The sequence below is a fragment of the Spinacia oleracea genome, chromosome 1, assembly GCF_020520425.1.
Source record: "Spinacia oleracea cultivar Varoflay chromosome 1, BTI_SOV_V1, whole genome shotgun sequence".
Classification (NCBI taxonomy): Eukaryota; Viridiplantae; Streptophyta; class Magnoliopsida; order Caryophyllales; family Amaranthaceae; genus Spinacia; species Spinacia oleracea.
The window spans coordinates 108,118,991-108,139,241 of NC_079487.1; the positions used below are offsets into that span (position 1 = coordinate 108,118,991).

The 20,251-nt window shown below is 35.6% G+C and overlaps 2 protein-coding genes across 2 annotated transcripts; one reads left to right on the forward strand and one right to left on the reverse strand.

The window, feature by feature from the left end:
* Positions 1–1,539: 1,539 nt before the first annotated feature.
* LOC110786781 (cell division control protein 48 homolog B) lies at positions 1,540–17,462 on the forward strand. The gene is made up of 12 exons (XM_021991361.2): positions 1,540–1,927; positions 2,018–2,062; positions 2,658–2,713; positions 2,863–3,012; positions 10,598–10,702; positions 11,625–11,724; positions 11,872–12,156; positions 12,904–13,073; positions 14,029–14,157; positions 15,173–15,260; positions 15,441–15,518; positions 16,690–17,462. The coding sequence occupies exons 1-12, from the start codon at positions 1,781–1,783 to the stop codon at positions 17,164–17,166; spliced, it is 1,830 nt and encodes a 609-aa protein (XP_021847053.2). The 5' UTR covers positions 1,540–1,780; the 3' UTR covers positions 17,167–17,462.
* Positions 17,463–18,060: 598 nt separating this feature from the next.
* Positions 18,061–19,299, reverse strand: LOC110786740 (uncharacterized). The gene has a single exon (XM_021991315.2). It carries the CDS (start codon positions 19,126–19,128, stop codon positions 18,502–18,504), a length of 627 nt encoding a protein of 208 aa, XP_021847007.1. The 5' UTR covers positions 19,129–19,299; the 3' UTR covers positions 18,061–18,501.
* Between the last annotated feature and the right edge of the window lie 952 nt (positions 19,300–20,251).

Below are 20,251 nucleotides of genomic sequence, written 5' to 3' on the forward strand. Positions count from 1 at the left end.
AAATGATGACTACGGAGAGCATTACCATTAAGGGTCCTACTTTAAAGTTAAATACTCCTGAGAATGATGATAAGATATCATGGTTTGATTTACTGTTGGGGTTGGTACCTCCAAAATCATGTCTCAAAAGCTTCTTGCCTATTCTCTTTGATAGTCATTGGTTTGCCATTGTATCTGAGTTCCAAGGATATTGTTTGCAGTTGGCAGGGCAACACCCTATCTGATGATCTCTGGTTTTGTCATTTTATTATGGCCATCTGATCTTGGTGCTGCTATAACTTCTTGGTGCCAACCAACTGCTGTCTCCACAAGCTCATGTCACACCAGTTCAATTTGCTGCTCTTTGTCTCTTGGGCCTAAGGAAGCTAAGCAACTGAAATTTTCATGCATTTTTAGATTTTGATGTAAACACAAAATTACGTACTGATAGCATACGCAGTTGGTTCAACGAGAACACTAAATTTGTAAGAATGATTATTTTTATTGTGACGAAGCCGCGAAGGTCATATCTTATGTAAGCAGGGCAATGCCTTGTAGTACAAGAGTGATTATAAATGTTCATTGCAAGAGTATTATTACTGGCTTACTTACTGACTGCATTGTGAATTTGCAAGAGCTTTCATAGACTTTCAAATGTATATGGCAATGGAAATCAGAGTATTTGTGAAGCTACTATGCAAATTAATCAGCTTTTTACGAAATATAATCCCTGTTTATTGCTGGAAATTTATTACAAACTGCTCTACTTCATTGCTAGGAAATTTAGAACTGAAAATTAGCCGTCAGATTTAAATTATGCAGTTTAAAAGCAGTTTGGGTATTTGGTGCAAACAAGTTTACAAATAGGTGTATATTGTGCAAAAAGTTTATAAACATGTGCATTTGGTGAATTATAAACATGACTTAACGGAGGACTAATGGAAAGTCAAAATAGGGGTATTTGGTGAACAATACGAAAAAAATAGGGGTATATTATGTATTTTGAAACACGCAGGGGTATTTGGTGAATTTCGTGAAACCTCAGGGGCATTTCATGAAAAAACCGTTAGTTAAATGATTTTTCAGTATTCTAATTTCGCTCTTTTGGGTCTTACGGGGTGCTGATGGTGGCGTTTGGTAGCATTGGCGATTTGATGGCGAATCAACAGTGTAGTAACTTTGTAGTGTAATTTTTATGATTTTGATTTTTTGGGTAGCTTGGGCGGCGATGGTGGTGGAGTAACATTAGCTAGGCTGTCATGGTGTTGGTTTGATCGAGTTTGCTGTTGATTTTATTTTCAGTTAAGATACTTCCATATACCCACCTCCTCCTTGAGTATGAGAACTCGATACCATAGGGTTTTGGAGGTGGATCCCAAATTTTAAATTTTATGAAAATAGTTAACCAAACATCAAATATGGGGTTGGATAATTTTAAACCCATACCTGATTCCAAAATATGTTGAACCAAATACACCCTTAATGATTTAATTTTCATTTGTCTACTTGGGCCAGGCCCAAATTTGTAGCACGGTTTCGAATATAGGCTATGCAAGTGTGAAATACAGAGTAATTGATATCTTCTTCAACCTAATTTCAGTTTTCTGGCGGAAAAACTTTGATACAATCAGCAAGTTTGGTTGGGAAACGTGAATATTAGATTGAAATCTCGTTTCCCATTCGTTTCCGGGATGAATTCAGTTTCAAACACGTCTCTATTTTGGTAGATTAGGTACTTTGGTGTTTTAGTAGCAGTAGTGTAAATACATTTCCCAAAGAACCAACACTAAACCTTGCGACAATGGAGGAGAGCAGCAACGAATCAATCAACAATGAATGGAAAGCGGAAGAAGCAATAGCTGGAAATTCTGAAGCACTCCTAGCTCTTCGTGAACTCATCGCTTTCCCTCTTCTCTACTCTTCTCATGCTCAACACCTTGGTCTCAAAGTATTTCTCTCTCCCTTTCTCACATTAATTTCGGATGAATTTGAATGTTTTCTATTCTTTAATTTCTTCTTAAATTTTGAATTGTTGCAGTGGCGCCGTGGCTTGTTGCTATATGGTCCTCCTGGCACTGGTAAGGTGAGTCAATTCTTCTCCTTACCCCGGTTGATTTAGTTTTTCTTTTTCTGTTCTTTTTATCGTGGAATTTCGAATATCTATGTGTGAATTTACGAGTTCGGAATTAAATGTCTGGATTTTGTGAGAATAGTGAGCATATGATTTCTTAGTAATGAGAATTGTAATTGAGATTGTTATGGAAAGAGAACGTTTTCGGGTTTCTTTGATTGTTTTGGGAAGGTTATGAAGTTATGGCAAACGTCTTTGTTTTTTAGGGGAGAATTTATAATGAATGGTGGGCAGCTGTTATCTTCTATGATGTTATCACCTAAGCAAATGATATGATCATTCTACGTGCTTGACATAGTTCTAGTTTTATAATCGGGAAACCCTAAGATGTATATGATTCTAATTTGGGGTGATTAAGACCAAGTGTCGGAGAAAAGGTTATGTTAAGAGATTTTGACATAGATGCATTCGTAGGTGTTCTTGTTCTGTTGATTAATCGATAGTAGTATATGCTAGCGAGTACTTTTTAAAATACTTCTGAAGCTTTTAATGAGTGATCTACTACATAATGTATATGACACTGATTTGTTTTATTTGCATTGCCCAGACAAGCTTGATACGCGCAGTGGTCAGGGAATGTGATGCCAAGCTAACCGTTATTAGGTCTTGCATCTTTCTTTGAAGCTTAAATCTTCATTATGTTTCCCCCCTTCTAATTTCACATATACTTGGGATTGAAAGTATGTTCTTTCTTGGATGCATTGTTGCTTGCCCGATAATGGGTTCTTATTTTCTCTTGTTTCTGGTTGCAGTCCACATACAGTTCATAGAGCACATGTTGGAGAAAGTGAGAAAGTCCTTCGTGAGGCTTTCACGGAAGCATCTTCTCATGCAAAGTCCGGCAAGCCTTCTGTCATATTTATTGATGAGATTGATGCTCTCTGTCCTCGTCGTGCTTCTAGGTATGTAAAACAAAACAATGCTCTTCTGATGAAACTTATTCTAGCGTGTTGCATTTTTAACTACAGTAGTATTGATACTTTATACATCTGTTTTTCCCTAATTAAGTTCTCTTTCTAATAGATAAAATGATAGAAGGGGATTGAAAATTTAAAACGAGAGCCATGTGAACCTCTAAGTTCTCTATCGATAGGCTACATATTTTCTATTTAAATCTTTGTACTTCTGGAAAGCTGGATGATAATCAGGATTGAGGTAGAACATGTAAATTAAAAACCTATCTCGATTTGTGGTACCAAAAAAATAGTTTTCTACTGTTTTCTGAAAAGAAATAGTTTAGTTGTCCAAATATTCTCTTCCAGAATCAAGAACGTCATGTAGTTGCATAGTGGGTGCATCTATTTATATTCGTAGTAGAACGCTTATGTAAATCTTATGAATACACTGAGATAACATTATAATCACGATTGCCATTTGGAAGAATACAAGTGATTTTAGGGATAATAGTAACAATCCTGAATCTCAAATTAATGAGAAACTTAACTCAGCCCTAAATTCAATTACTTAATCAGAAACTCAAACAAGGAAGCTCATTTTGTAACTCAGAAAATTCTGAAAAATGTCTACCTTTAAATTTTCAACCCTAACTTTAAATTTATAGCTGATGTTGCCGTGTTTTCTACTCCAACACGGAAAAGGTAATAAAGGCCCAATAACACTAAGAATTCTGCGGCGGAGGATGATTTGATCTCCTAACACCACCACTGCCCGCACTTGACACTAAGAGTAGTTACTTGATTAACAACCCCATCAATTTTCTCTTGCAGTTGTTTTTCTGTATTAGTTTGTGTACTCTCTTGTTCGATTAAGATGGTGATTTGATCAAACATCTATTCATTAAAGCATCTGAGTTGTTGTTACACCCAGTATTATGTATATCATGTATATCGCAAATTCTCAAAGAAAAGCAAATCACAAGAACCCAACAACTCCAATTTTGTACCACAATATTTCGTCAATGGCAAATTTAAGTACAAAAGAGCGTGGTAAATAAATGATCCAATTCGCAACAGCTAGATTCAACTCGTAAACTATACACATGTGCCGATAGCAATAGACCAACCAATACTTCCTCTGTTTTTTTAAATCCATCACTTGCTTGTTATTGGTGTTTCCTTTTAAATGCATCACTTCTACATTTGGTAACTTTCTACCGTATTTTATAATTTCTCTCTCTTTCATTAATCCCCACTCAAAGTATTTTATTGTTTTTATTTCTCTCATAAAAACCACTAGCTCTTACATGCTATCTCTATCATGGTCCCCCTTGTTATTTTACTACAATAAAAAAAAATCTAATCGCCTACTTGCACCATTTAATAATAATTTTGCATGGGCCTCCTAAAACTGTGTGCCCATATAAATGACGCATTTAAAAAGAAATGGAGGGAGTATCTCTTACTTTATGATTGCGAAATTTCCTACAGCAAAGAATCCCCAAAGTCTGAATTTGTGCAAACAAAAACCACCGAAAGTAGGCAAACCAATTCTAATGTAATTTGTAACAATTTGATTCCCAAGTTCTCATACTTAATTTATCAAAAGCTACTAGTCGCATGTGTCACAATTAATTAAAATATAATTCATGCACCAAACAAACTAAAACAATGTCCACACCTGATATTTTGGACGAAAGAAGAGTTGGCGTTTTTCTTTTCTTTCAAACCTTGGCTCTAGATACCAACTGATGTGGATCTGAGTGACCATCTTGTGAATGGAGGAATGTAAGTGATTTTAGGGATAAAAGAACCAACTTTGAATCTCAAATTGATGGGAAACTAAACCCAACCCGGATTCAAGTACTTGAATCCGAAACTCAAACAAGCAAGCTCATGCTTAACTCGCAAAATTCTCAACGAGCGTCTACCTTTAACTTTCAACCCTAACTCTATATTTATAGCTAGGTGTATAAATTGGATGGACTAGATTGGACTTCGCCAAGTCCAAATCCAATGTTAGTTTAAAAAGGCGCATTAAGGCGCACAAGGGCGCTGTTGGTGCACACCTTTTGGATAAGAGGCACACATAAATTCTAAAGATGCTTAAAATTTGATGTAGAACAAAACCAACACACTTCATACTCAAACCAACATAATAGTTATATTAGTAATGCGTGAATGGACGAAAAGAAGCACAATTAGTTTAAAACATACCGCTAACCGACAAAGTACTTAGTAGAAACTTAAAGTATCACACAAATCACACAATCAACATAAAATAAATAAGTAAAAAGAAAAGCAAACACATTTGGTTCTTCAAGCTTGATAGTAGGCATCCTAAAATGCTAGTACTCTATATCATCATCGTCATACACATCCTCCTCTCTTTGATAATCCTCATCTCCATTGATGTCCTTTTCCATCTCAACATCTTCATCCAACAACACAACCCAGAAGCAGCGCTACTAGCAACCCCCTTTCCTTTATCAACTCTTGATGATGCTCTAGTGGCATAAATAGGATCATTAGCTCCGGAGGCTCTACCAACCGCACCCCGTGTCAAATCCTCACTATCAAATACAAAATCATCATCATTATCTTCATTCTCTTTATTATCATCCATCCTCCAAGTATACTTATTATTTTTATCAATCTCATTTAAGAGAATGGGATCAACATTGTCTTTCCTCGTGTATCAACGAATAAAAGTTCGGTTGTATTTAACAAATACCATGTCATTTAATCGACTTTGTGCCAATCGGTTCCTCTTTTTAGTATGAAACTGTAGGAAAGAAAGATTATAACTTATAGGTCATTGGTCACATAATCTTATTAAATAATAGCATATTATTAAAGTAATTGACAAAGGTAAAGTTACTTACAAGTTGAAAAACACCCCAATTCCTCTCACACCCGCTGCACCACAAGTGAGGCTAAGAACCTTTATGGCAAAATTCATGGGTTTGGGAGTTGAATATCCATAAGAATACTATCAATCGCTACTTTAAAGAAAGTAGAAAATTGTGTTAAAACTCTTAAAACTTGATATTTAATTATATACATCAATACTTGTAAGAGTGGTTTGCCTAATTGCCATGTTATAGGAAAAGAGTCCGGCGGCATTCTTAAATGAATCCAACTCATTAAGTATCTTGTCTTGACTCTTGAGTTGCCACATTCGGAAATAACCTTGGCTCCTTGCAATGCAATCATACAAACCCGTCAGACCTTCCTCACAACTTACTTGATCGGGTTTATCATAATGGATTTCTGGATTTAAATAAAATCCGGCTGCATGCAAAGACCGATGAAGTTGAACCTCCCACTTTTTATCAATGAACTCAAAAGCCTTTTGATAGTGATCAACCTTAATTGAAAAAGCCTTAGAAATAGGCTTCATAAATGTAGGCCATTGGAGTCGTTTTCTCTCAATCAACCATCCTAAGAACCTTCACAAGAGGACTTGCCAACTTGAGAATGAACAACATTATTCCAAAAGTTTTCTTGCAAGAGAAAGGATCCTATTTTCTTTCCTCCTGATTCTTTTGACCACTTAGAAGCACTCCACTCTTCAAAATAACTATCTTCATCAAGTTGGCATTTTGTTTATGAAATTGAGCAAGTGATGAAAGATGTTGAAAATCTAGTGATCGTCGGCCTATGCAAGTTTCTTTCATGTGTGAACTTCCTCATCATGTTCACAAGAGGGATATGATTATAAATATATCCATTCATGAACATACACTTTTTGAGTGCACTCTTGACCTTTGGAAGTTTTTCAATGTCTTCCAACATTAAATCAACGCACTGTGCGGCATATAGAGTCTAATAAAGATGAGGTCTTTGTGCCATAAGTACTTTAGCTACAAGTTCTAAAACCAAAGCATTACAAGTTAGAGACAAAGTAAATGTAGGAATTAAATTCAACTATAAAGTTAGTTAGAGGAGAATTATAATTTCTTACCGGCCTTAACATAGTTAGATGCGTTATCTGCCACCATTTGAACAACATTTGCCTCGTCACCATTTGAACAATATTTGCCTCTCCAACTTCTTCAACCATGTCACCTAGCTTTTGAAACAACGAAGTTGCATCTTCACAACTTCCGAAACATCCATGAATTTTATGAACACGGAACCCCTTGGAGAATTGACAAGAAAGTTCACAATGTATTTTTGTGCAACCTAATCACGCTGGATAAAGTGGAGGACCCTTTTGTTTCTCACTCTTTCTTATGCTCCCACATCGGATAAAATGGAGGACCCTTTTGTTGCCCACTCTTTCTTATGCTCCTCTATTTGCTTGTTAGTGTCCTCCACTTCGTTCTTAAGCAAAGGAACTCTCAGCTTATACATACTTGGTGGCTTCAAGCCGGGACCATATTGTCCAATTGCTTCAATCATCACTCCAAGGCTCTCATATTAACCGCATTGAAAGCAATTCCTGCATCATAAAACCACCTAGCAATATGCCTACAAGTCTTTTCCCTTAACTCCTTGTCACAAACTCCAAATATTCCTTTCCTTTCTTTCTTTCTTCCAATATCTCTTTGGGAGTAGAAGTGATAAACATGTCCATGGGGCCTTTGTGCCTTGGTTTTTTAGGAAGGTTGCTAGTCTTGCAATTCTTTTATCCAAGCTACTACCCACCATTTCACAATCTTCCCCTTCCCCATCATCATCAAAACCATGATCAAATTGAGGTATGTTTGGCGTCATTTGACTATTTGCCTTCTCTTGTGCTTTTTTAATCATGAAATCCTGGACTTTTTCCCTTACATGTTCGGGACAACTATGACATTTCAATGCATTTCTAAATCCTCCAACCAAGTGTTGTTTTAGTCGATAGACCCCTCCTTTTTTCACTTTACCACAAAAGTTACATGACCAATTATTCTTATTATTAGGATCCGGTTTTCCATATTTTTTTGCCGGTTCATAAGCACCGGATGATCCCGTGGATGGAGTGCGGGAATTAAAACATCCATGGTAAATTAACAAGCTGAAAAAATGTAGATGAACTCATGTTATGCTACTGCCTACTGCACTAAGCTAGCCAACAAAAAGCTGCACCTAGGTAGCACGGAAACGGGTACGGGAAAAAAAACGGGGACGGGTATAGAAACGGAAAAATTCTAAGTTTCAAGAAACGGGTATCGCAAGGATACGACAAAAAAAAAAAAAATTAAATTTCCTATATTGGGCACTACCTAGAAAAGATATAAAGACTAAAAAAGAAAATTAATTATAATTAGATTTTAAAAGAATAGTTAGAAATTTTGTGCGGCTTAGACACGCTCATTGCAATTTGCAACCCCATGACCTGCCACATTACAAAAGTATAGATATACATCATCCATTAAATTAGCAATAATAAAAATCAAATACTCACCGGAGAAATTGGAAAAAAAGGAAGCACAGAGGAAAGGAAGGAAGAAAGCAGTGAGATGGAGAGAACACCCTTGGTTGAAGATAGAAAGTCACAAGAGCTAAAGTTTGAAGCCCTTTTGACAAAAAGAATTTTTTTTAATTATTAAAAGGCTAAAAGCTAATGGGTACTTTTGATCTTTGCCAAAAACGAATCCGAAACGTACCCAACTTAAGCGTTGATCGTACCCAATACGTTGAACGTACCCATTTTTTGGTACGTATTGGGGACGTATCCATGGAGTACCCGTACCGTCCCCGTGCTTCCGTGAAGTACCCGGTACCGATTCTTCACTTCATAGAAGTACACCTCTGCACTACCAAAAAATAATTAAAACCAATAATTAAAACAAAAAACCACAAAACAACAAAATAATTAAAACAAATCATTAAAATAGATAATAAAACAGAAAAATAATTAAAACAAATAATTAAAATAGAACCAAACACAAAATATAAGACAGAAAATAATAAAAACAGAGAACAACAGTAAAGAAATAAATCCAAAAAATCCGGAAAAAAATTCAAAAAAAAAACACCAAAATTAGATTTCCTCAAATTAACATAAGAAGACGAAAAAAAGAAGAAAGAAGAAAAAGAAGACAACGAAAGATAGAACTACATACTTGGAGTAGCCGTAAACGGTGGAGGAGAAGCCGCCGAGCAGCAGTGAAGGAAGAAGAAGCCACTGAGCAGCAGCAACAGCAAAGGAAGAACTTGAAACCGTGGAGAAGTGCACGAGATTTGTTTTCTTTCTCCTCTGCTTAATTAGAATTGTAGAATATGATTGTTAAAAGGTCACATGGGGGTGGGTTTATCAAATTTTTTAAACAGGCAAATAAAAGTGCCACGTCTGGAAGAGTGAAGGCACGCAAGGTGCACGGAGGGGCGCGTGTACGGGACATCGGTGAACGTGGGGTGTCCTAGGCGCTGAAGGACGCACACGCTTTTTTAAACTAAGAATTCAATCCAAAATTTGTTGGACGTGAATATTTGATTCCGAGTCCGATCCACACTTTTTTTGAGTTCGAACCAGTCCGAACCATATAAACTTTCTCAAGTCCGAATCTTGTCCAATCCTAATTCGATTTTTTTTAGAAAAAAAAAGAACTTTTTCTTAATTTAAAAAGAAAAAGTTAAGTTTAAATGGTTCGAATATAAATGCAAATAATACTGTTCCTAACTAACTTCTCTGACACATAAAATAAAATATAAGAGTATTAATTATTGGGTATTAAATCCTTTAACACCTATAACTACAAGTCATTCTTTCATAAAGGAAAATATATAGTTAGAATTTAGTTACGCAATAAATACAATTGCAAATAATTGTCTTACACATCTAAATACTTAGCCGAAACAGGTTTCAATTTTTAAAAAACATAAATTTTAAAATATATTAAAGCTCAATAATCAACCATCATAGCTGAAGAGAGAAAGAGAAAGAGTGTGAGAGAGTATTTTTGGGTTATGGGTTTTATATGGAGTGTAACATTTGGCTATTCTTTTTATTGTGCATAGTAAATAAAGGCTCAAAAATCACATATTTCACAATAGTTTTAAAATTACATATGTTTATATACAAATAAAATTTTTAAACTTTGAAGTTTGAACTTAATTGGATTTTTGGACTCCAAAAGGTTTAGTCCAAGTCCTGTCCAAAAATAATTAGAATTGGACATTTTAGTCCGAGTCCGATCCAAAATTTTCAAATCCGATCCAATCCGACAAGTTTGGACTGGATTGGGCTTTGGCCTTATCTCAATCCCCACTTACGCCCCTATTTGTAGCTAATGTTTCCGTGTTTCCTACTCCAACGTGGAAAAGAAAATAAAGGTCTAATAACCCTCCTAAAAAATTAATTAATAAACTAAACTAACCCCACTAATTAACCATTATAACTTGAAACCATTTAAAGGTCCAAAACATTTTAAAACTACTTAAATAAACTGAAAATAAAATCATCTGCATGTAAAGCACCCACTCTAAGAATAATTGAACACCACGCAACTCCTAAAAATCATCCCCAAGTAAAGGATAGATAACGTATCATCAACCACTATGTTTTGAGTATGACTTGATTCACATCATCATGTGGCTGCTCCTGAGTGATATTATTTTTCTATACACTTGATAATTATCGAAGAATTGCTAAATGCAGAAGAGAACAAGATGCTCGATTGGCTTCCCAACTCTTTACACTTATGGATTCAAATCGACCTACATCAAGTGCACCCCAGTTTGTTGTAGTAGCATCAACTAACAGGTTGTTCCTTACTCTGATATCTGTACTGTTGTGCTGTGTGTCTACTTCTTTCCATATGCTAATTTTTATTTCCTAGTTCCACCATTCCAGTCTTCTTCCTGGCAAGTAGCTAAAAACTGCCTACAGAAATGATTGTAAATGATTTCTTCGCTCGTTCTGGTGTTAGGATAAATGATTATGATTGTGTTGTTGGGTGGAGATTATTTGTTGAATAGTTTAGCAGTAGTTATCCGTTTTTAAGGGAAAAGAACGTATGCCTAGTTTTTCATATTTAATTTTTCTATGTTTCGAGCAGTGGTTTTATCTTTTTGTAAGCTGGAGGTCAGTAAAGTAAAGACCAGTATATATGTCCAATCTCTTGCATTATTATATTCTAACGGCTCTTTATCCTATTTAAATTTTTGTTTCCTTGGATCATATGTTCTGGCAAATTTTGGGGTATTGTCATTCACTCAAATCATTCGTCTGTCATTTGTTGGCTCAAGTCATATGGTACTTGTGTTATAACTGTAGTTTGTTTGAACTCCGTGAAATATAATATTATGCGGTATGTTGCGACGTGTATACCTAGTATGATGTTGTTCGTCTATCCTATAGTTGCTTAATCATTGTATCTCCCCCATTTGGAGATTGTTGTTTGTACCTTGCATTTATTTTTGAAATACAAAAGAGGCTGATAAGAACTTTACAACAGATATGTTGGCTTGGAAATGTATTTCTCTTTGTGTCGAAGTATTGTACATGTTCTATTGATGGTGTATATCTTGTGTTACTTGTGTGGTTTACAACTTGATGTTTATTGTTAACCTTTGATGGAGCTGTAGTAAGATGAACACCCTCATTAGTCATCACCAGGTTTTTTACTTAAGTATATCAGTTAATTCACAAATAGTTACTAATACAAAGTTGCTAATATCCCAAGGATTGATAATATTGATCCAGCATTGAGAAGATCAGGAAGATTTGATGCTGAAATTGAGGTGACAACCCCTAATGAGCTTGAGCGCCTTCAAATATTAATGGTAAGCTCTGATAAGAACCATCTGTCCTTCCTGTCTACATTTGTTTAGATCAAATACCAATAGACGATTTACTCTCTATAGCAACTACATGTTTGGATGCTTTAGCAACATAGCTGTTCTAATGCAGGTTTACTTTTGTTTTGGTAGCTGTATACTAGGAAACTTCCACTTGATCCCGGTACTGACTTACAAGCAATAGCTGTGTCATGTAATGGATATGTTGGGGCTGATTTGGAAGCTTTATGTCGTGAAGCAGCCATGTCCGCTGTGCAGAGATCAAACGCTATCGTGGAAAATGATGATATGTGGTGCATCACAATGGATGACTGGAAGCTTGCAAGAACTATAGTTGGTCCAAGCATAACTAGAGGTGTCACGGTAGAAATCCCCAAGGTGTCTTGGGATGATATCGGGGGACTAAATGATCTGAAGGTCGGTATATTTGAAGAAAGAACTTTTACTTTCTGCTTGTCAGGAATTTTCGTTGATTGCAGAGGTGGATGTAAGTATGTAACATAATATGGTACAGCAAGGGATCTAGAAGAAGCACAAACCCAGTTTGAGCTAATTTAATTGCGACCTTAAAACAATTTTTTTCCAAGGAACGAAATATGTTGGACAATTTAACTGAAGCTATACGCAATGTGGTCTAGTAGATCCCAATCTCTCGTGTAGCTATTGCGCTTAGTGACACCCTCTTTTTTTTAGACAATGTGGACCATAAATGGGAACAGTATGAAAACGCTTTACTAATTTTTTTCAAATCCATTTGATAGAGAAGCTAAAGGATGCTGTTATTATTAGTAGACTATCAGTAATTTATGAAGGCCTGATCTAAATCCGGTTTTCATTTTTGGGTCAACAGTTTCTGATAGAAAAGTTTATTTAGAGAAATGAAACTGCAAATCACAGTTATAAGCAGACATTAAGGGTCTTAGAATCGTGGGTGGACTAGATAATATCCCCTTTTAAACTAATTGATTGTTTAAGTTTCTAATGCGTTCTAATATCTAAATAGTTTATTAGGCCTGAAGACTTCTCGGAATATGTTGCATAAAAAGAGATTTTATTAGTGCTAGGAAGGTCAATATTGGGAGATGCTTTCAGGATATGATTAGGTTGGGTTTTGTTGGATTTCATTGCAATCTCTTACTCTCTTTTGGCGATGCTGTATTCCAGAAGAAACTTCGGCAGGCAGTGGAGTGGCCTATTAAACATGCTGGTGCTTTTTCAAGGATGGGTGTATCTCCCCTTCGGGGGATTCTTCTGCATGGACCTCCCGGATGCTCGAAAACCACCCTTGCTAAAGCTGCAGCTCACGCAGCACAGGCTTCTTTTTTCTCATTGAGGTATGATTTTCTTCAATAAGCCAATTTCACATTTTTAAATTGCTGCACAATACCATTTATCAGATAGTTATCTACAGCATTTAAGGTTCCTTACTTGTTATGGGTCCCTTCTAATTTTTATCTGGGTGTCCTGTTTTATGTATCTTGGACCCGGTGGTTAAGAAACTGGGAGGGTCTGTAAGACACAGTACATCCTATGCACTTGTTCTACATTATCTTGTGTGTTTGTAAAAAGTAGCAATATTTGGGTATTTTTTATGTTCTACTGGAAGTTTGTTTCCTCAGAATTTTAGATTGCAGGTTTTCTATCAAGCTGAGATAGGTTTAGCTTACATGAGCCTATTGTTGGGTCACTTGAGTCTCATAACACCCATGCATTTGTTAGGTAAAGGTACACCCCAAGAGCCCTGAGTGAAGGGTTGTTAAGGTTTGAGCATGTTCTTCCAGTTTGGAGGTTAATGCCTTTGGCTGTTTTCAGAGTTGCTAGGTGGCTGATGCCTAAGTCTTCTTTTAAAGGAACCTTCAGGAATGAAGAGAATTCATTTGAAGTTCTGATCTTTCATCTTTGATTGACCCCAAATCATTATTTAGGTGCAAGCATAACTGGAGAGGAGTTGCTGGCTGCTGGTTGTCCGTAGTTCAAGCGTCCTTCCAGTTTGGACGGTTATTCCCACATTCTTTACTGGAAGTGGCTAGGTGGAAAAAGAAAAATATATGTATCTTGTCGCGTGAGGGGATCCAATCTTCTTTCTAAAACAAACCATAGGAAACAAGGATATTTACTAGCAACAGTTTTGACTTTTGAATGTGTCCTTTTTGTGCATTGTGCATACATGGTTCTTTATGTTTAATCATATATTGAAAGGTGACAGTGTTGAGCTACCTCTCTGTCTGCATCTTATTGTTGTTTCTTTATACTATAACAAGCTCTCATTTATATAATTGTTTCACATAGTGGTGCAGAATTATATTCAATGTATGTTGGAGAGGGCGAGGCTTTGTTGCGGAACACATTTCAGAGAGCAAGGCTAGCAGCACCTAGCATTTTATTCTTTGATGAAGCCGATGTCATTGCTGCAAGGAGGTTGCTATACTATCTCTCTTCGTCCGATGGTTTGCTTGAAATTTCTGTCAATTTATTGCATTTTCAGTATCCAATATATACAGAACCAGGAGTATCCACTATACACGACTTTACATTTTTCTCAACTTCTCGTTCATGATTTCACCTGTGAATCCCCCTCCCCTTGTGATGAATTCCAGTTAGAGCTAAGAAACGTAGTTGCTGTATTCAACTTTCAAGTAATATACTCCATAGATGTGAAAAATCTTTACTCGTGACACTGGCACGATGTGTTTGGTAAGCAGTAATAAACTGTGGCAATGGTAATGAATTTATATGTTAATCTGTAAGGAAAGTATCATGCCAGTGTACACGGTAATGCAACTCTATTCCCAAACATGTGTTTTTTTCTTCTTCAGAAGTTCACTTTGCCATCCACCACCACCGTTTAGGTGGTATTGAGAATATATGATGGAAAATAATTGCGGTGGACTGTTTATTTCGGCCTACCAAACAAGCCATGTTTTCCATCCTTGCTGTTGCAGAGTGAATTTCCTTGATGAGCTACTAGTGTAAAACAATGCAGGTCCAGTAATAACAGTTCTTCACATAAAAGGCTAACTTCCGAGGCCGTCTTCTTTATCTTCATCCATCTATATGCAGTGCAGTATGATGATGTGTTTACTTTCAGTTGTCTATGCCATCTGAACATGTGATTGATGTTATTTATTTATTCCTTGATCTTTTTATCTTACTGTGGTGCCTAATGCAAAGTAGAACAAAATTAATTATATAGTGAACCTGGAAGTAATAGCTAAGTTCTGGAGTCTTCCTGTTTCGATATCACAAAAGACGGCTCTTATTCTCTCCAGACAATACTTGCCTTCTAAAATGTGATTTGGCCCTCAAGAAATCTACATAGTACATGTGTTTGTGACGTATCAATGTACTCCGTATTAACCTGTTAAGAACCTCATCGTGATCTTTATATCAACCTTCAGATTTTAAAATAATAATAATTATGATTCATTTTCAGAGCTGGGAGTTCAAGCGGAAATATTTCAGTTGGAGAGAGGCTTCTGTCAACGTTGCTGACCGAAATGGATGGTTTGGAGCTTGCAAAAGTATGTCATGGTCTTGAACTATTTCAATATCTGTATTAACTGCTTATTAATTTATTGCCACTGTAAAATTCATTCCGGCATGCATTTCTCTACAAGCAAGTTCACCTAAAATTTTCTTGTGTATTATTAATTTTTTCTGATTTTTGGACTTGAGAGAGACATCCATTTTATCTTCTGCAGGGAATACTTGTTTTGGCTGCCACGAATCGACCTCATGCAATTGATCCTGCACTTATGCGTCCAGGGAGATTTGATTTGGTAAATTTATTTTGTCAGACAGTAACACAAAAAACTACTCTAAACAGATGCTTCCCTTGAGTAATTTCATGTGTGGTATAACGGTATACTCCCTCCGTCCCGGAATACTTGACCTGTTTTCCTTATCAGGCCGTCCCTTAATACTTGACCTGTTTCTAAAAATGGAAATATTCTAACAATATTATATTATTTCTTACTCCACCCCTATTAACCCACCTACCCCCTACTCCATACAAAAAATAATTAAAAATTCAACCCCTACTCTCCCCCAACCCCACCTCTTAACACACCTCCCACTAACTACATTAAAATAATACCCCACTATCAACTACTACCTATTAAATTAAATAAGTCAATTCAAGTCCCTTAAACTCTGTGTCGGTCAAACCGGGTCGAGTATTCCGGGACGGAGGGAGTAACATATAAAATCAAAAAGGTTTCTGGGTTGTGGGTGGGGGTAGGTATAGCCATATAGGTTATGTGAAATGTTCCTTTTACACTTCCAGTCAGGAATTTTTAAAATTCTTTTGTCATCTCCACTTTTCAAATGAACCAAGTATTGGCTATATTCATGATTTTTTATGGAATGTTATTATAAATCATGAATAAACATTTCTACTTGTATTAAAAAACATTGCCTATTCTTGTATAGATTTTTTTTTCTGGGGGGTCAGAGTTGGTCATGCAATGGGAGTACGTCAATACACTAGAAGATGCTCTAGTAAATTGGCATATTGCAGGTGAGGGGGGGGGGGGGGGGTATTGGGCAAAGTGGCTTTGGGATAAGCTGTGAAATTGAAGTTCTTGGTAATCTTGTGGAGCAATGACGAAGCCAGAAAATTATGTTTGGGGGGCTAACAACATTAGAAAATTGTATAAATGGGTAAAAGATGTACATAAACTTTAGCTTTACACTGGCTCAGTTCCTTCTTCAGTCCAGTTAGCAATGCTTTCAAATGATCTGATTGATGCAATGATTTGAGAAGGCCCTCTGAACAAAGTTAAATGTAATATTCATTAAGATAGGATGCAGTTGTGGTCAAATTGGATTTATCATTCCAGAATGAACATTTTGCTCCTAGGATCTGGAAAACAAAGTTGTTTAATCTATTTGTAGATATTTTTTCTTTTCTTTTTCTGTTCGTGTTTCCTGAATTTTGCTTCTCTGCAGGTACTTTATGTACCGCCTCCAGATTTGGAAGGTCGATATGAGATACTACGTGTGCATACAAGGAATATGAAACTGGGATCTGATGTCAATCTTCAACTAATAGCAGATGGCACCGATCTGTTTACAGGTGCGGAGCTGGAGGGTCTTTGTAGAGAAGCTGGAATTGTAGCTTTGAGGGAAGACATATCTGCAACAACTGTGAGTGATCGACATTTCCAGACTGTGAAGAATTCCCTAAAACCAGCATTAACTAGGGAAGAAATTGATTCATACTCTAGATTCACGAAAAGTTCAGCTTTGCAATTGCGCCAAGTTCAGTCTAATACTGAAAAAACCAGCAAACGCTCAGGAAAACGCTATGTTCCCATGTCTATCAGTGCGGTCACAATTAGTTTTGTAAGTTTATTGGTAGTTGCTGCCGCAAAGTATTCTCCCTGGGGTATAGACCAAAGTGTGCCTAAAGCAGCAGCTTCCTGAAAACTATGCAAGTATGCATCATCTCTTATGCCATTATCCAGTTATCCTTGTAACTTTGTTCAAGTTAAAGGTTGAATGCCGCTACGCTTAAATCTTCACATTTATTTGTCCGTCTTTTTTGTCCTTTTGTCTTGCTTGAACTCGTAAATGTTTTATAGTAGTACATGATTTTTTTTTGTTTAAAGGAAATTATTTGACAAAAACTACCTTAAAAATACATCATCTTACCAATTATTACTTTGTAAAAAAATTATTGTTATTTACTACCTTATAGCACGTTTGTTTTTGTGATGGAAACACTACCACCTTGTTTATGTTCATGTCCCTTTAACCTAAGCAATCTCAAACCCGAGCCCGAACTTTCAACTAAGTTCAAAATTATGTTGAAGTTAGGTTCGTTTAAGAGATTTTATGTTTGTGAATGGTTCATGAACGTCTCAATTATCAATCGAACCAAACTCATAAATGAGCTTTTTTCTTAAATGTTTTGCGATTTAGTGTTTAACCACTTGAATTTTTTTTTTTTTTAAAATGTGCACTAATGTAGTCATTTAAATTTAAAAGTACTTTTATTTTATGATTTTTTTTTGGATGTTAAAAGTCAAAGTACGATTTTAATCTACAATTAAATAATTCTGTGTGGCAAATTGCATTTTGAAAATAGATAGATGAGCTTTTTCATGAACATAAATTTACGTGTTATTCATAAACTTAAATAAACGAGCATAGATATGTTCATGTTCAAACTTGTTTATTAAACGTGCTTCAAAAATTGTTTAACCTCGACTCATTTATTAAATAAATAAATATGAACGAGCTTTAATTGAGTCAGAACCCAAATAGTTTATTGAGATTCTTGCCTCATTTGCATCCTTACAAATGGTATGTTTGCAATTTGAATTCAGAAAATTCAGAATAACACAATTAAAGCTTTTAGATGATCCTCTAATACAAGTAAATGGTTAATGGCCAAATCCAGTGAGATCGGAGTAATTACAATCTAATTTGGCTAAGTAATTCGATCGATCAATCCCTCCCAACTCCTTCCATACATAGAACAAAAAAAGGCTAATATAATGTATATATAAATATACGTAAATATAATACGAAGTACTCTGTAATGTTTGATCCGCTGCTGGCGTCTGAATCCCCGAGTCTTGATCTAGGCCACCATTTCCATATACACAACAAGCTAGCTAGTTGACATAGTAGTAGTAGCTAAAATTCTTAACCATGCATATGAGTTATTGAGTACTAGCTAGTCTCCGAATGCATAGAATTAACCACAAAAATAATTAAACTCCAACTAATTAATTAATTAATTAATTAATTAGATCAAGCACTTCTCCCTAACATCTCTTGAATTCTCTTGAAAGAATCCCACTTTTGGAGGAGCATTTGTCTACGAAACCTCTTAATAAACAAATCAGCAACATGATCAATCTCATCTTCCAACTTGAAATCTTGCCCTTCATTCTCTTTCGAGTTTTTCACCATATCAATGATCGATCCTTCGTGTTCATCTTCTTCATCAAACAAAGAATGTGTTAGATCTGGATACTTATCATCATCATAGTATTCATCACGACCATAATACTCTAACAACAATTCCCTCTTCTCCGATGGCGCGAGCTCATGATCAGTAGTAGTAGACGATTCACTAGCCATATTTGTATTGTAGAGGATGATCGCCTTGTTTTGATCATCATCTTCATCGTCGATGTCGTCTAAACTTATTTCTTCCTCCGCCATTATTTTGTCGTTGCGTTTTCGATCTAACAAGGCTTGGATCTTGGTTGAAAGAGTACCAAGTGAAAGTTTTTTGCCCTTCATAAGTGAAAAAACCAAAAGACGAACTCTCATAGCATTGGCTTTACCCTTCACCCCCGTTACCTTCCCTTTCACTATAGTACTCAATGCCGAAATCATATTCTTCACAAAAACTGAAGCTTTGTTCTTCATTATTCAATGAAATAGGTTTGAATTTGTATATATTGTGTTTTGGAATTTTGGTTGAACATATGAAAATTTGATGTGGAAATAAACCTAGTTTATATAGATAGATGCATGGAAAGATAGTTGTGTACGTACGTACCTTTAGAATTGTGGCACTTTAATTAGTAGCCGGTACATTGCATGCATTATACAAATTGGCCATGTGAAGTTTTAGATATAAAATCATAAAGGTGGTGGTAAAGTGGTAAAAGTTGAAACAGAAAAAACTTAGCCGATCTTCCACCTAAAAGTACAGCACATTCAATATTCCAAAACATGTGAATCCTTAGCTACTAAGGAAGTACCTCAAAGTTATTTTGTATTGTTGAAGGGCTCAATGCTTCACTTTGCACAATTAAGTCATTTTATAAAAATGCATACACTACCTAGCTACTTAGCTAGTGTAACTTTGTTTATTGATATAGTCATTTGGAATCGGTTTGGACCATTTTGGTTAGAGTTGTTTCTGATAACGTATGTATCATTTACTTTCATCGTTTGATAAAACTTACTTCACTCAATTCAATTCGGGATTAATTATAGTCAATGAGTTTATTGCTCTAGAAAACATGTTCGTTTCAGTAGTAATAATTCATGGATTGAGTCGTCTGATCAAATTTATGTTATACGATTTTGGGTACGTACATGTTGAGCATATGTCATATCAGTTTTGGAGGTCTACATGCTATAATTGTCATATTATATCAATTATATACTTGTAACTTTTTATTTTAGGAATTTTATGAAAAGGGTAGTCTCTATGCTAAAGAATGGATTTTTCATCAAAAATTATAAAAGAAGACAATTATAGAATTAAATGTACAACAAAGGTTAGTTAGAGTACAAGAACAAACAACTTTAATGGTATTGCAAAGAAGCGTGAACGAAATTAATTGAACTTATGTGTAAAGATTAAAGTTGCTTCAGCTGATGCTTCCAGGAAACAATGAGCCAAAAAAAGGTTGTTTTGTTTATGCACTATTCTTGATTCTATTGCATTATTTTCTTTAGTATACTCACTTTTACTCTTTAGTTAAAATCAAAATATTGCTCTTTAGAATAAACTATACGTTATTTCATTTATTTTTTT